The sequence below is a fragment of the Sclerotinia sclerotiorum genome, genomic scaffold (assembly GCF_000146945.2).
Source record: "Sclerotinia sclerotiorum 1980 UF-70 scaffold_5 genomic scaffold, whole genome shotgun sequence".
NCBI classification, from domain to species: Eukaryota; Fungi; Ascomycota; class Leotiomycetes; order Helotiales; family Sclerotiniaceae; genus Sclerotinia; species Sclerotinia sclerotiorum.
Genome location: NW_001820831.1, coordinates 114,947 through 130,493, shown reverse-complemented (window position 1 = coordinate 130,493; position 15,547 = coordinate 114,947). Strand labels below are relative to the sequence as shown.

Below are 15,547 nucleotides of genomic sequence, written 5' to 3'. Positions count from 1 at the left end.
CGACAGATGAACGACTATGTGATTATCAAACGACCAAAAACATGACTACGCCGAAAAGATGACAGAGAAGTTAAAAGATTGAAAGTAATTTGACAGTAACGTCGACTAGGACCTTCAGGGAACTAGTAAAAGGGTCATCTAAACGAGATGGAACTTGAAAAGAGACATTTAACCTAGGGCTCAGAATATCAATCGCAATCGATAATTTCAGGTTCGAGAGGTAAGGGAAAGGTATATAGTGATAACACTTATTTACTAGAGTTAAAGCCAATAATGAATTTATATAGAAATTGAGATTGAGGTGAGTCATATGAGATGGTATTCGGTTGGCGGAGAAGAACGGATGATATATAAAGCCAGGAGATAAGACTGATGCAAAATATATTCGAGTAGCTTGCGAGTTGCTGAGGTAACACTATATTACAATGTCTTTACAAGCAATACAAAATCAAATCCGTGACATTATGCTACAATGGCTAGAAACAAGTAAAATGAATGCACAGCTGAAGTCAATCCAAAATCGCAAACGGCTGCCGGGAAAAGGAATCATAACAATAGGAGGTTGTAGACTTTAATGACAATGAGGACGAGACTGATGAGTTATGAAAACATTTTATTCATGTCAGGGGTGTATGATACAATGACATTGTATAATTTGAGTGCCAACCGACTTCGGGTGATGGTTCAGTATACGAAAAGAATGACTGGACAATGAGGTATAGAATAAATTGGAGGCTCGAGAGAAAATCCAGATGTGATGAAGATGATCGCATTTAGAACTTGTTATGATATATAGGTTTGTGGGTGTTGGTCAGCGGAACAAATCAACCTATTCAACGGAAACCATGCATTTTCGCCGTTTACCTGCATCCATATCGGTTTAGTTGACGGAATCCTCGAGTGTTCCTGACCACCTTGAGTCAATATGGTTTTTCATGTCCAACTATCCACTCAAGTCTGCAATTCCTTATTTACCTAGGTGTTTCGTTGGCTCACCACAAGTTCAATCTCTGCTGAATTACAACATAACGACACCCACCCCACTTCCGGCAGAATGGATCCTATTCATTTTATCCACACCACCCGCGATGTTGTTCGCCTTATAGTTGTACAAATAATAATGTAACTGGCCATCACCGGCACCGAACTTCTGCTCTTCCAAAAACAAAGTATTATCCATAAGCGTCAACGCATTAAAGACATCGAATTTAAATTTCTTTGCAATGATAAGAGCATCATGTGTGAGTTCATTGAGGCGTTTACCAAGATCGGTTCTAGAGCTAGCTGGATCAAGGGCAATCGTTGAGGCGTAATAGAAAAGATAGGCAGCGCGAACATTAGTGTGCTTGGGGTGGCCAATGACGGAGGATTCGAGACAGTAAAATGAAAAGAAATCAGTGAGTTTCTTGGTTGTAGGGTCCTATGAAGGTGTTAGTTTGTGGTGAAATGATATGTAAAGACCGTAAATACCTCCACAACATAACACCAGATGACTTGCTCAGCAGGATTCTCAATTCTATTGAAAAGCCAATGCTCTACTTCCTCTCTAGTGAAAACTGGTGCCATGTCAAATTTTGCGAGGTACTTCTTTAGAAGATCCAAGACCGCATCAATATCTTTGGATTCCATAGGTCTCAATCCTCTAGTGGATGTATTCGATGGTAGAGCAAATTTACGAACTTGTCGCTCTGGTGTACTTCCCGGTGGTAGGGGACTGAATTTGACCTCGTGTAGCTTTTTCCAATCCAAAGAACGATGATAATATCTACATGTACTGACTGGCTTAGGTAAGACAACACCAGCAGTATAGATTGCCTGCCATGTCCCTTGTAGGTAACATCTACGTGTAATCTCTTTAATGAGAACGGGGGCTAATCGTTTCGATCGGAGCTTCTTGTGGATGCAAAGGAAGTTGACTTCGGAGGCTTTGAGGGTTTTGTTTCGTACTCGAAGTGCAACTGGTATGGCTGATATGAAAGCGACCAACTTCCCTGATGCAGTAGCTCGAACACCAACGTGCCACTCCTTACTCCAACCTGGCGACATAAGTGCCCTAAAATGTCAGTGAAAATCAAGGCAACTTTATATCAATATCTTACCATCTGAGGAATGACTTTGAGTAATTAAATCGGAACATAGCTTCATCATCTTCAACGTAGTGGCCATATAATAAATCGAAGACTTCTTGCAAAGCCTCATCACTTGTCATATCCATTGTAACCCAATTAAATCCAGATATCAGTGGACCAGGTTCTTTGGGTACTTGTTCCGGATCAACAATTTTGAATGGACCTTCTTCAATAACTTCTGAGCTTTCCCCAAACTTAGGAACCGGTTGTGTTTGCCAAAACTTGTATGCGCCCATTTCCTTAACGTTCTTCCCGCTTGAGGCTAAACCGGTCATGATATCCTCTAAACTGAGCTTTCGTACAGCTTCTGCAGCTTGCTTCCCTGACAGATCGCCATCAACAGCACCAATTTGTTGTGCCAGAGCCGGATTTAATGCGAGTAGTTCTCCAATTTGAGATTTACTGAGACCCGCAACAGCTTTTGAAAGGTCGTCTCTTGTAGTATCTCCGCTTGATCCAGTTGAAGATGCTCCTACTCCTAGTGCGGCCTTTATCTTCTTTCTCTTTGATTTCTTCTTCTTTCCGGTAGCTGGCGTGTCAGTTGCGCCAGTGGTTGTTTCATCATTATCCTCTTCATTTTCGGATTCGACTTGTGCTTGGATAGAGGTAGTATCTCCGAGGGTATCTTCAGAGGCAATTTGTTTACCCTTGGGCTCGAGAGGTGCTGAGTCGTCTGCCATTGTTTTTCGCTGATTTATAGGATGAGTAGAGAGAGACGTAACAAAAATGTAGATGATCAGAGCGTTCGAGTATTAAGCAAACAACCTGAAAGTGGGAAGCTTGTTGGCGGGGTTATGACGCTAAATTTTGATTCGTAAAACAAAAGTCCGACCAGTCCCAAAGAGGAAGTACGAAAATGACCTTACTAATTCCGAATTCTTACATATAAATCACCACAATATTATACAAGCGAACATGCTGTCAAGGTAAAGTAAGGATAAAAAGCATTATCCATGGAGTACAGTGTCTATATTTGAAAAGCTGTGCTTCGAAATATGTGCATTCTTCCGTGATGATCCATCAATCGACCAGATTCCAGCTCATGTGCCATTGTAACCTTTCATGATATATAAATAAAACAAAACTATGTCCAGCACTCAAATTTTGTATTGCCTATGCTTCTACTATCATGGACTTGTTGATCATGGTAGTACCCCTCCGTTGTCAAAACCAAATGCCTTAAACTATAACATTGAGGAGTCAGTAATGTAATGGCATGTATGTAAAAGGTTTTGATTCAAGGGATAAGGAGCATTAATTTAAAGTTCTAAACAGAGAACATCAAGAGGAAGACTTTCAGGAGTCATGGAGAATCAGAGATATCTTATGGGTGAAGAGGTAGGGTATGTGCATTGAAACATTAGGGAGCACGATATGGGATTGAGCTTACCACTGCTAAAGACAGAGGCGCATATGTTAGAACTGTACTATGAGCTAGAAATAAGTTAGCAAAAGCTTCAAAATCTTTTACTGGTGACCGTAAATACTTACCGCCATGACCAACAACTTCTTGTCGAATAATTTTATCATTTCCAGTCTTCCAGGTCGAAATGAAAGCTCCATCACCCATATCAATTGTATTTCGCGCTTTCATCTTCTCTAATAACTCCATATCTATTCCACTATCCATAGTACCATTCGCCGCTGCCGCGAATAGCTCTTGGGAATGATACCATGGGATCTCGTAATCATCCAAAGCATGAATTATGAATAGTCGTACCCGCTTGCTGATGTGGACAAAATTTGTAAGTCGTGAGGTAGAAGGCCATTTGTCATTTAGATAGCTAATGAAGAGTTTTTGTAACGCGGGATATGGTCGCAATGGTGAGAGTAATGGGATCCAACCCGCAATAGAGTAACTGGTGAGTAAGTTTGAAACATCTGTGAAGCCAGCTACAAGCACAACACCTGCAAATTCGATCCCTTGCAATGCAAAATGTTCTACCACTCCACATGCAACTGCTGTTCCTAAACTCTGTCCTAGGACAACAATTCGGGAAGATGGAACTTTGGCGACCGTCATAGCCCAATCGGCTGCCGCAATGCCATCAGTAATGAGACCCTCTTCGGTGGGGAAGCCAGTCGAGCGACCAAACCCTCGATAGTCAATGGCTAATATGTGAATATTTGAGGTGCTTCCATCAGGTATCGACCGATATGAGCCCGTTCGTTCTCCTTGAGCCACGTTCCCAAAAGTCTGCCGTACAATCAGCTAATGGCATCGAATGCAACAAGGGGAAACTATCCGTACCCCATGAACTTTTATCATTAGCGTGTGGTAAAGAGATGATTCGGGGAAAGACTCACAATTGATAATCAGCCGAGCGTCCGGATCATCTTTCAGCAATTCGAATCCTTTTGTGAGACTTATATCATGAACGAATCCCGAAGGTTGCTTCAATATCTCGAATTCATGCTTAGCATAAAGCCCAAGTGGCATTATGTGCCAAGCATAGAGAGTCTCCCCATCTGGAGTACTGAAATTGAATGGTGATACCTGATTCTCTACAGATTTTGAGCAATGGAGGATAGGTATGTATATGGCTAGTGTTACTGACTAGCGAAGCCGAACTTTTCTGGCTTATCTATATCCGTTGCCCAGGCTTGTGGCAAACGCAATTTATGCACATACATAACACTTTAGGTATGAGCAAAATGATATATTCATTGTTGGAACAGAATGCATGACTTACTGTCTTTGCAGCCATGGATTTGTCAAGGCAATCAATGCTAAAGCGTAGAAGAAAAGTCCAAAGAAAAGAGAAAAGTATGCTTTCTTGAAGATGGGAGCCAAGGGTGCCATACTGCGAATGACAAAATCTCAAGACAGGAAAGCTAGAGAGAGATAGGAGAAAGTGTCAGACTGGATGAACAATGGATAATTATCAAGTAGATATCTTAAGAAAATTAAAGATTGAATGATTCAGAAAGGTAAGGAAATATATGCAACACAATGTTAGCCATGAGAAATAGAAATGTCGCCGCTCAGCCGCGCGGATAGGAAGGATTATGGATAGATACCTGGTGACTGTGTAAAGTATGAATGGATGAAAAAACAATCAATTATTGGATACTGTATCTATAAGAGTGAGTGTTGTGTACATACATACTATATATACATGTATGTGTATTATGTATATAGAAACAGAAACAGGACTTACACGTTCTTTTCACCCAACTTCAATTATCCTTTTCTTTGTGAATTCCCCTTATCTCCTTCGAACTTTAACTGTGGCCTATAAGTATCATATACTTTTCAGCAACTTAACGATGTTGTGATGACTGCGAGCTGCAGGTTATAGGATCACCCGGTTGTTGTCCGTGTAAGAAGAGAAATCCATGTTCCTAGGGTGCTCTAAGGTTACCTGCTCTACCACACCAAATTCACTTCCGCCGCGCTTCACCATTTCCCTTCACTTCACTACACTTTACTTACAACTTCAGCTCCAACCAATTTAATTGCTTTTTTTTACCACTAAATTTGCAAGACGTCTGTATAAGAACTCAAATATCGCAACTGAAAGCTGAATATTCGGAATTGACGGAAACAAACTAAGAAATATGGAAAGAAAGAGAAAATTACCTGCGAGGTCGTCCCGTGGAGAGCCTGCAAGCAAAAAACGAACTGCTACGCCTCCAGATCGATCAATTTCTGCGACTCCCCAACCACCTATTGAAGAGACTCTGCCAAAGAGTATTGTTGCCGGTATGCCTTTGCCTACTGTCAATGAGCCTCAATCCGAAAATCTTTCTTCCAAAGAATTTCAAACAATTTCCGAAAGGTAACTTTCTATCCCTCATGCCCAAGTCACTGAGGTTGATACTAACGTTTTACAGCGGAGTTCTTGCGGAATCACTGCAAAGATCACGACAGAAATGGGTCAGCGAAGGTATATTTGAGAAGTATTGGACGAAACCGACGAAGAAGAAGGGTGTGCCTGCAGAACCTTTGAACAATCCAGGAAAAGATACTATGACGAAGCTTGGAACATGCCAAATAACTATTGAGCCTCATGTATTTGATGCTACGATGTATGCTATCAAGGAGCCAAAGTCCGCCTTTCAACCCGCTCAACAACAACAAATGTATCGTCCAATTATTCAATATGGTCCTCCAAATGGAGTTATGCCAGCACCTGCTTCCACCCAAGCACCAAGTCCGGTACAACAGAAACCAGTCCAAGCAACACAACCGGCAATACAAGCAGTGACCCCAAAAAATACTGCGCCAACTGCTCCCATGGTTTCTACTCCTCTTTCTACTGCTCAAGCACCACCAATGAATAGCACTTTGATGAATGGACAAAACCCTACACAAGGCCCAAAGAACCCGAATACCAATTTACCTCATCCAACCAACGCACTACCACCTGCTCAACCAAATAAAAGTACAGATCCTGTAATCCAAATGTTAGCGGAGAGAGCGGCGACAGATGCCGGTTTGAAAGCCTTAATGAGGATCGTGGCAAATGGCGAAGCGTCACCTGCTGAGCTTAAAAAGTTTCAAAATCACATTGATGAACTAAATCAGCTGTTGAAAGCACGTCAGCCTGCCCCACAGCCATCCTTCAATAACAATACACAGACACCACTGCCACCTACCACTCAGAGTGCTGGGCTGCAAAATACACCAGTCGCCAAACCTGCCTTGCCTCCCACGCCTGCACCCGCTCCCGGGCCACCTCAGCAACCTCAAGCCCTTCGATCAAAAGGCCCGGTAGCTCCACCCAAGCCGGACATTTCGGGTGTTGTATTCGAGTTTAATGGAGGTAACGGCGATCGATACCTTTTCCCGAAGTACAGTATCCTTGACTATCTTCCTGGTGGCCAAGTCATAGCCTCTTTTCTTATTGTCCGTAAAGGCAGTAGCAGTGATTCCGGCACGTATGATCCTGAGCTCGATTACTACCAGCCAGTCACGATTCGGCTTTATACTCACCAAGGTAAACAACTCGATTCATTACAAAAAGTTGTTGCCTCCCCGGACGAGGTCCGAAGATATATGGATGATATCATGGATAATATGACAAGAGCGGAATATGTTCTGTTGGCCATGCGTTTACCCAGGGATTCTGAATCTGAAAAGGAAGATACACCTACGAACTCTTCAGGCCAGCTAGAATCTGACACCAATAACAATTCTAATTTACCACTCTGGCAAACTACAAATGCACCACCACCTCCACCAGTGGCAAAGTTATCATCTTCGAAAAAACTTCTTACAGAAGAAGAGAAATATCAATCATTCATTACATCAGTTACTTGAAATTTTTGGTTGAGTATGTCTATAGGATAGACCAGTGGATTTCTTTTGTTTGTAATACTATACCTGGGCGGCGCAATGAAACGGAAAGAAAATCTGGATGGATCGGGACACCGGAAAACGGCGGGAAAAGATGGAGATACTCAAGGACTCATTTTTACGGAATGATGGGAGGCACAAGGGAACGGATGGAATGGCGTATCGAGGCACAGGAAAGTTCATTAATTATATCTTTGGCCGAAGATTTCTTTTCATTTGCGGTTTAACTTTCTATCAATTTGATGTGTTCATAAATGATATTCAAGGCGCGGGGAAAAAACATCATAAGGGGTAGATGTATATGTATTCTAGATCAAAGATGAAAAGAAGGCGACTAAACTAGAGGCAAGAATTGCAACTAAACGTATTTTGAGGCTGAATGACTTTTTACGGCTATGGAAACCTCACATGTGATTTCCTTCATTTTCCTTTGGGTTCGAAAAAAATTCACAGTACACCTGATATTCCCCAATTTTATCAATCACACTCTAACCCTCCACGTCCACTTCCGCCCCAGAACCTCCCATCTTGCAAGTGCAAAGCACAAACCGGAAAGAAGGAGGATGAAACCAAAGAAAGAGATGAAGAGGTAGTGAGCTACTCGAGGGAGTATTATAGACGAGAGGGGAATACTGAGAGAACATCTTTTAAATTTGGCATTTAGTAAGTTAGTTAGTTACTTAATTCTATCTCCAGGAGAGGAGGTAAATGAAACGGGTTAGGTAAGGAAAAGAAATAGGAGGAAAATAGATAAATGGAAAGGAATAAAATACATACGCAATAGCAACACCCAGCTGACTAGCACCCCACCAACGTGCATATACGTTAGAGGGACATAGAGCGGATATGCACAGTGGGGCGCAGCTCATGATGGCGCCGGAACCGAGACCGGAGAGGGTGGCGTAGAGGTAGAGGAGGATTTGTGGGGTTGAGGGAGAGCTTGGGGTTGGGGTTGGGGTTGGGGTTGGGGTTGAGGGGATGGGAAGAATAGAGGTGGGGAGGAAGAATATGAAGTTTGATAGGAGAGATATGGAGACTAGGCAGAGGAGAACGATGTTGTAGGGGCCGAGGTGGTCGGAGAGGGGACCGGAGAGGAGACGTCCGAGGATGGATCCGCTGGTTTTGTTGGTGTTAGGCTGTAGGGTTGGTTGTAGGGTTGGGAAATGAAGAGGGGAGAGGGGAGGATTAGGAGAAGGTGGAAAAGAAGGTATGGTAGATATGGAAGATGATTGGGAGGAGGAGAGAACTTACGCATTAACAATAGCGACAACATTGAAAGAAACAGAGGTTGAAAAGCCCTGTTTCAATGCATATGTAGGGAGTAACCCCGTGGTGCCTACAAGTACAAATTCGAATACTAGATGGGTTAGCCGTGTCAAAGTATCTATGTATGTGACTCATCACAGATCAAATAAGGAAGATAAATAGAGTCAAATGAAAGGATCAAAGTGATGAAATACTTGCGTGAAATGCCAGCCATGCACCATAGAAACCTTTTATCCCGCAATAAACCCCAGTCACCATCGATTTTTTTCTCGTGCCAAAATTTCCACCATGAAGTCTCATTTCTCGTGTCCGTAGTAGTCGTACTAACATCGCAGTCTCCATTTCGTTCCTGATTGCCAACCCGACTCTTCCGCGAACCCCCTCGAGGCAAGAAAGCCAAAAACCCAACTGCAACCAAAATTCCCACTATCCCAGCCACAATCCTTATAGCATCCGCCCATTCCAAATTCTCCAGCACCGCTTTTAACACAAAAGTGAAGATAATTCCTCCCGTTGGATTCCCCACTAGCGCAATACCTGTCGCTAAACCCCTATATCCCGTTCCTTCGAAGGTGTTTAGCATTGCATTGGCAACTGTACAGAGGGGTGACATGCCTAGGGCACTGAGAACTCCATATACGAGGAGGAAATGAAGTAGGGAGGAACAGAAGGATAGGAGGGCTAGGGAAAGGATGTAGATGAGTGAGCCGGGGATTAGAAGGGGAAGTGGGCCGTAGGTGTCGTATATGGGACCGAGGGGGAGGAAAAGAAGTAGGGTGAGGAGAATATTAAGGGCGGGGATTAATGAGAGGATGGGGAGGGATGTGTCTGGGAGGTTGTGGATGGAGAGGTGAGAGAGGAGGATGCCGGTGCTGTTGTAAAAGCCCCAGGTTGAGAGAGTTAGGGTGAAAGACGAGATGGTTGTTAGGACCAAGTTGGAAGGGGGTGAGGAAGCACTAAGTGAGGATATTGCTGATGTAGCATTGGTGCCCTTTTCTGAGTCGTATGTTGTTGGTGAAAGAGGTTCTCTGAGCGGGATAGATAGATCAACTTCTTCGATTACCTCGATAGTGCTCGCAAGTGAAGGTTTAGAAGATGTCAACATCGCCATTTTTGTCGGCCCCACAATGTGAATATCACTCGATCTTTATAGGGCGCCATTTTAGTATCCCGGAGACCTTTTAAAGCAGTTGCAAAAGCAAATGAACAAACTCCATCCGACGCAATGCTATTCAATCCCCAGCTTGATTTGATCACCAAAATAAGCTTCAAGTCTAGCCCACATTATCCTAGTATACAGTATCTCACATCCACAAAATGCAGTACAACACTACATGTATACGAACTTCATGTGCTCTGTCTGCCGCGTCTTTGCTTTTGCATGCAGGAGGGCAAAAGCAATCAAGGAGGAACCCAAAATAGGACAACATATCTGGAGTAGGAATGGTTTACAGCCAGAACGACATGTGTGATGTATGTAAAAAATACACTCCATTCAAACAATGCATATGCTCAGGCTTGCTTTTCTGGTACCTGATCGCCTACCGAAGGCGAGGGAAATATGGAGCAGACGGTCTTTCACATATACCAATCACATTATACGGAACAAAGCCATAAAAAAAGGGGATATTTGTTGTAGGGATGATTCGGAGATTTTGTATGCACGGAATAGATCGGCTACATTGTGATGGGTGATGAGTGTGTGCTGCCGAAGGTGGGAGATGTGACTGATCCGGGACTCTGTCATTAATGCAGGGCCGAGGTCGAAGCCGCGATTGATGGTTGGATGAAGACTGTCGGGATATTATGCAATAAAGTTTTAGCAGAAACTAACAGCCCACATTTTCAGACCGCCCTTTGCCACTCTCCTTTCTCTTTGGTTGTAGAAAAACGGCACCTAGGTTGTTATTAGCCTCTGTGAGGATCCAAATATTTTTCATCAAAATATTGCGAGTAACATTCGCATGAGTGTAATGGAAATCACCTCAATATAAAATATCACCCAACAACCCAACTATATATATATCCCCAAAATAAACCAGATTTGTGGTAAACCATCAGATATCACAAAATCCTTCATTCGCGGATGAAGTTATCATAATACCTGGACCATATTTAAGCAATAACGTACGTTTAATTCCAAATGCAAATGCTTGGATTCAGAGCCTTTACACCCACACTTGAAGCTCATCTTTCATCGCCATTCTAGCAAGAATCTTTCCCGTTCCTGAGAATTCTGGAGCCCAACTCGTCATTTCCCAATGGCTATCCATAGTCCCATCACACTTGGAACACCTCCCGCGATCAGGCCAGCCGCTTCGTCTTTTGCATGTTTTCCAATTTGAGGCCTGAAGCATGCTTGTCCTAGTATGAATTCGCCTTTTTCGATCGCCGGGAAATGATTGATGCTGGGCCTTTAATGCCCACAATCACGTTTTGATCCACCTCCATTGTATTGTATCTTTCTTCCTGTATTCTGGAGATACCTTCGAGGTTGCTGGGTCGAAATTTGGGACAAAACGTATGGACTTGATGATGTTTTGAAGGGCTTGTTAGGATTCTAGAGCTCCTGACACCATGTATGGGAGTACGAGGCAGCAATTTAGATAGCCATGGACCAGCTGCGACGATTATGTCAGTTGCGTGAATTTGCCTCATACTCCACGTTGGGTAAATTTGATAGAATTGACTGCACTGCTTCGAAGAATATTTAATCAAATTAGCAGATCCTATGATGATGTCCACACCTTTTATGCGAGAGATAAAAGATGGCTGGTGAGGTACTCCGGATGAACTTGAGCAGTATTTTCTGGTTTACCAATCTCGGTGGATTCCTTGATCCCAGACTCACCAATCCAGCTCAATGTTTCAGGAAGACCAATACCTTTCGACACATAGGTTTCGTTCTGCGAAGTAGGCACAGAGAATATGGCGGTAACCCCACAAAACATCCTTCCTATACCTTTGAGCAAGCCCAGTTTGTAGCTTGAAACTAAGAGGAGCGAGTCGAAAAAGAGTTACCCATGGACCTAAGAAGCCTGATGACCTTAGGACGTATTTCAAAAAATGATCCCAAATCACGAGGGTTATTCCATTTTCGTACATGTAGTTCAAACTTTGTATCAAGGAGCTCCAGCTTCACCAGCAAGGTCCTGCTATTTACGTAGCTTCTAGAATGGTGATCTTGTGAGTTGATGAACCGTACAAGAGGTGTTGAGTCACCCAACACCAATAACACAACCATCCAATTCACATTAGAAAGGGGCTTGAGGGAGAATATTGGGAACTACCTATGGAGACAATGCTTTTGTATCTTGTCCAAAATCACCCATTTCGATGACTTGATTGGATGGAAACTTCCAGGATCTTACTGTGGACATTGAAGATATTGTGGTAAAGTGTGCTCTGAAAGTCAGAGGTCGATGAGGAGATTTCTTATACTTAAGTCCACTCATATAGATTAATCAGCTTGCGTGAATGATACCAAGCGCTTGTAATCGGTATCCCCAATACAAACCGTGTCGTCCAGACCGATAGAGCAGACGCTTAAAGCCATTACTTGTACTTTTACAGAGGAAGGTATTGTATCTGACCTATGATTCGACAATGAATGAACTCTCAAGGCGGTGAAACTCGGGGCAGAATTCTGGATTCGTCTAGCATAACTTTTGCACACCTTCACATTGGTTTGCTTACACAAACAAAAACTTCCTCAGGATTTATAATATGAAATACTTAATCTCAATTGAATGAAGCCCAACGTCGCTGGTGCATAGATCCACCGCATATTACGTGCATTTCCTCTTCCTCCGCCATGCATGCATACTTACTCGCTTCTGGTTTGCTCATACCAATAAGTTCGAAATTCAAGCATGATGAAGGTACTGCATCTTCACAGCCTTATGCAGAGCCGATGCGCAAAGAGGTCTTGGGGATGCGCAATTGAAGAGCTCTCCAGTGGAGATTTAAGTGAACGTAGAAAACATTCCCCAGTTTCTATAAGTTCGAGACTCTGGGAATGAACGCCACAATATATGATGTCTGTTCTGGAGTTGAGACGCTATCAGTGAATCCGCAATCTTGTCTTATGGCGGAAATCCAAATCGAAAAACGCATGAGTATCGTGTTGTGAGACGAAGCACTTCAAAAAGGATCAGTATCGAATATGGCAAGGTCTCCGAAAAAAATGTGATCATTCTTGAGCCCAAGACTAGGGAATTGAGAAAGCCAACGCCACATTCTTGGTCCTAAGACGTACAAATCTTAGGAGGTCCACGGAAATGATAAGAGTTTGGCGTGGCTTTGAGACCATTTCTCAGCCCTAACAATGATCTATTCCCATTCCGTTAAATGGTCTCATATGGCTTGACTTGGGATTAAGTCATTTTCCTTTCGTTTTCAGGCTGAGTCACCTGCATTTTCCATCATTCTCGACGCAAACGCCTCTAAATGATTTCTTTATCATTACTTCTTCATTTGTAGTTCAAATTCCTGACAATTCCAATTTCAAGTGCCATTCTAAAAACTACATACACAATGACAATGGGTGAAAAAACTACAAATTCACAACCTATGATGGAGCAGCCACCACTTGCAGTTCCGTAAGATCAACAACTTCACCAACAGCAACAGGAACAGCAGCAAGCATCAGGTTATTCTGGTCCTGGTGTTGCCCAAGAGTCAACATGGTCGAATAGCATATGGGATTGTTTCTCGCCAGGCTCACTTTGTACCTAAGCCCTGATCTCGCACATTATATCCTCTCAATCAAACTAATCATATCAACCATTAGGTCTCAAAGCGACTTCCTGCCCATGTTTCGTCTACGGCAAAACTCAACATCGTCTCAGTCGAGATCCCCATCTTATGGGCTATGAGCGATTCAATGCTGACGTATGCCGTTATATGACATCTGGTTAATTCTACACAAGCTGACTTCTTATAGTGCTTTATGTGGGCGGGTGCTCAATGGTGCGGTCTAGGTCTAATATGCCATTGGAGGAAGAGATGAAGAGAAGCTTAAGGATTTGGTATTGAGTTGGTGTTGTCATTGCAGTACTTTGATGCAACAGGAGAAAGAGGTTGTTATGAGGACTCACGATGGTCATAAGTTACAACAGGGATATCAGAGACCGGATCCAATGGTAGTAGCATAAAATATCGTGGGCCGGGTGTAGCTTCGAACTTTGGATGGTGGAAGAGGAAGCTTGCTACCACGTAAAATTTGGGATGGACATGCGCGATGGAGCATAATGATACCGATTTGATTGTGTTTCAATGTCTATAGCACGCTTAATAAGTCAAAACCACTTATCGCCATCGCACGGCACAACATTTATCTGATGATATGTGAGAACATGAGGTTGATAGCCTTGAAGTTAATTGCATTACATCCTATCTATTGGTATTAATCCGTTCCCCAGTAATCTACCCTAAACGCCATACCATGAACTCACCCCCATACCCTCAAAGAACCACATATCACATCCCACCACTCCCCCTCTTCCTCTAACCCCTCCCAGCCTCCCTCTCTTCCCACTCTCCCGCCTCCTCCCGCTCTCCACCTCCCTCCACCCCCTCCCCCTCAACCCTCCTACTCAAAATAACATAATCACTCTGCACCAGCCTCCCCCCCTTCAACCTCTTCGGTTCAGGACTATACTCATCGATCTCAAACCCAAATTTCTTATAAAAACCCAACGCTTCCTTATTAGCCACAAAACATGTCAACATGATTTTTTCAACGCCGGGAATTGCGCGCGATATGCTGGTGAGGAGGGTCATTAGGTGGGTTCCTAGTCCTGTGCTTTTGGGGTTAGGAGTTAGTTGGTTGGTTGGTTTTTATGTATGTATGGATAGGGTTTAGGTAGGTAGGTAGAGGTACGGATGGGAAAATGTGGAAATAGGATTGGGGGATATACCTGCGTAATTCTTCGGGTAGATGGATTTCGTAGAGATAGATTACTTTAAATCCATCTTCGAATGTGGGCATGAAACTCATGAATCCTTTTATTTCTCCTTCTCTTTTTTCCTTCCCATGCTCTTGCTCTTGCACAATCATCCCTTTTTCCTCCTCTCCAGCTTCCCCTATACATACATCCTCACCCTCATCAACATCCTCCCAAGCTCCTCCACCCACAGATTCCCTAACAACCAAATACCTCAAATCCAACAACCCCATTTCCCTCCTCTTCCTCATCCCATTCCACCCCAATTTACTCCCCCTATAATGTCTCCCCGACGTCTTCTCAATCAAATTCAAACAAGCTGTTAAATCCTTAGCATGGAGCGTATCCGCTTTGTATAAATCTATTTTATATGATTTTGCCGGTACATCTTTTTTGGGCGGTGGGGTGTAAAGTGCATATGATGATCTATTTGGTGTTAGTTAGATTGTGTTACTGGGAAAGGATGAGAAACGGATTAGGAGGAGGATTTGTACCGAGGAGGCATGTAATCACGTTCAAAGTCCTCGAGAGATTTGGCGCATGCGGTTGTGATGGGATCTAGATCTAGATCTTGAGTTGACATTTTTTGGTATTTTTGATGTTGAAAATTGGGATTCTGATACTTCCTTTATGGTAAAGAACTGAACCTCAACTATAAAATAATATCTATTATTAAAGTTAAAAGTTGTTCTTTGGTATCTACTGTACATAGTAGGTACATATATAATAAACGCGTCTAGAGATTCTAGACAAAGTACCCCGCGACGCGAAATTCCGCTCCGCCCCACCATTTATCTTCATCTAATTATCATTATCATAATTATCACCATCATACATTCAATAAACCCATATCCCCAAACCCACCATCCACATTACATCTTCACCCTATACTCACTCACCCC

General features: G+C 43.0%; 8 protein-coding genes across 8 annotated transcripts; 2 read left to right on the top strand and 6 right to left on the bottom strand.

Moving 5' to 3' along the window:
* Positions 1-1,018: 1,018 nt before the first annotated feature.
* SS1G_04040 (hypothetical protein) lies at positions 1,019-2,809 on the bottom strand (the record flags this gene model as incomplete). The annotated part of the gene is made up of 3 exons (XM_001594183.1): positions 1,019-1,420; positions 1,471-2,053; positions 2,100-2,809. 3 exons carry the CDS (start codon positions 2,807-2,809, stop codon positions 1,019-1,021), a joined length of 1,695 nt encoding a protein of 564 aa, XP_001594233.1.
* A 462-nt stretch (positions 2,810-3,271) lies between these two features.
* On the bottom strand, positions 3,272-4,837 carry SS1G_04039 (hypothetical protein; the record flags this gene model as incomplete). Its single annotated transcript, XM_001594182.1, has 4 exons — positions 3,272-3,313; positions 3,520-3,551; positions 3,621-4,326; positions 4,823-4,837. The coding sequence occupies 4 exons, from the start codon at positions 4,835-4,837 to the stop codon at positions 3,272-3,274; spliced, it is 795 nt and encodes a 264-aa protein (XP_001594232.1).
* Positions 4,838-5,690: 853 nt separating this feature from the next.
* On the top strand, positions 5,691-7,395 carry SS1G_04038 (hypothetical protein; the record flags this gene model as incomplete). The annotated part of the gene is made up of 2 exons (XM_001594181.1): positions 5,691-5,911; positions 5,967-7,395. The coding sequence occupies 2 exons, from the start codon at positions 5,691-5,693 to the stop codon at positions 7,393-7,395; spliced, it is 1,650 nt and encodes a 549-aa protein (XP_001594231.1).
* A 394-nt stretch (positions 7,396-7,789) lies between these two features.
* Positions 7,790-9,808, bottom strand: SS1G_04037 (predicted protein; the record flags this gene model as incomplete). Its single annotated transcript, XM_001594180.1, has 4 exons — positions 7,790-7,889; positions 8,209-8,547; positions 8,683-8,788; positions 9,235-9,808. 4 exons carry the CDS (start codon positions 9,806-9,808, stop codon positions 7,790-7,792), a joined length of 1,119 nt encoding a protein of 372 aa, XP_001594230.1.
* Positions 9,809-11,447: 1,639 nt separating this feature from the next.
* On the bottom strand, positions 11,448-11,648 carry SS1G_04036 (predicted protein; the record flags this gene model as incomplete). Its single annotated transcript, XM_001594179.1, has 1 exon — positions 11,448-11,648. The coding sequence occupies one exon, from the start codon at positions 11,646-11,648 to the stop codon at positions 11,448-11,450; it is 201 nt and encodes a 66-aa protein (XP_001594229.1).
* A 509-nt stretch (positions 11,649-12,157) lies between these two features.
* SS1G_04035 (predicted protein) lies at positions 12,158-12,253 on the bottom strand (the record flags this gene model as incomplete). Its single annotated transcript, XM_001594178.1, has 1 exon — positions 12,158-12,253. One exon carries the CDS (start codon positions 12,251-12,253, stop codon positions 12,158-12,160), a length of 96 nt encoding a protein of 31 aa, XP_001594228.1.
* A 980-nt stretch (positions 12,254-13,233) lies between these two features.
* On the top strand, positions 13,234-13,617 carry SS1G_04034 (predicted protein; the record flags this gene model as incomplete). Its single annotated transcript, XM_001594177.1, has 2 exons — positions 13,234-13,243; positions 13,490-13,617. The coding sequence occupies 2 exons, from the start codon at positions 13,234-13,236 to the stop codon at positions 13,615-13,617; spliced, it is 138 nt and encodes a 45-aa protein (XP_001594227.1).
* A 588-nt stretch (positions 13,618-14,205) lies between these two features.
* Positions 14,206-15,228, bottom strand: SS1G_04033 (hypothetical protein; the record flags this gene model as incomplete). The annotated part of the gene is made up of 3 exons (XM_001594176.1): positions 14,206-14,503; positions 14,619-15,071; positions 15,140-15,228. The coding sequence occupies 3 exons, from the start codon at positions 15,226-15,228 to the stop codon at positions 14,206-14,208; spliced, it is 840 nt and encodes a 279-aa protein (XP_001594226.1).
* Positions 15,229-15,547: the final 319 nt, after the last annotated feature.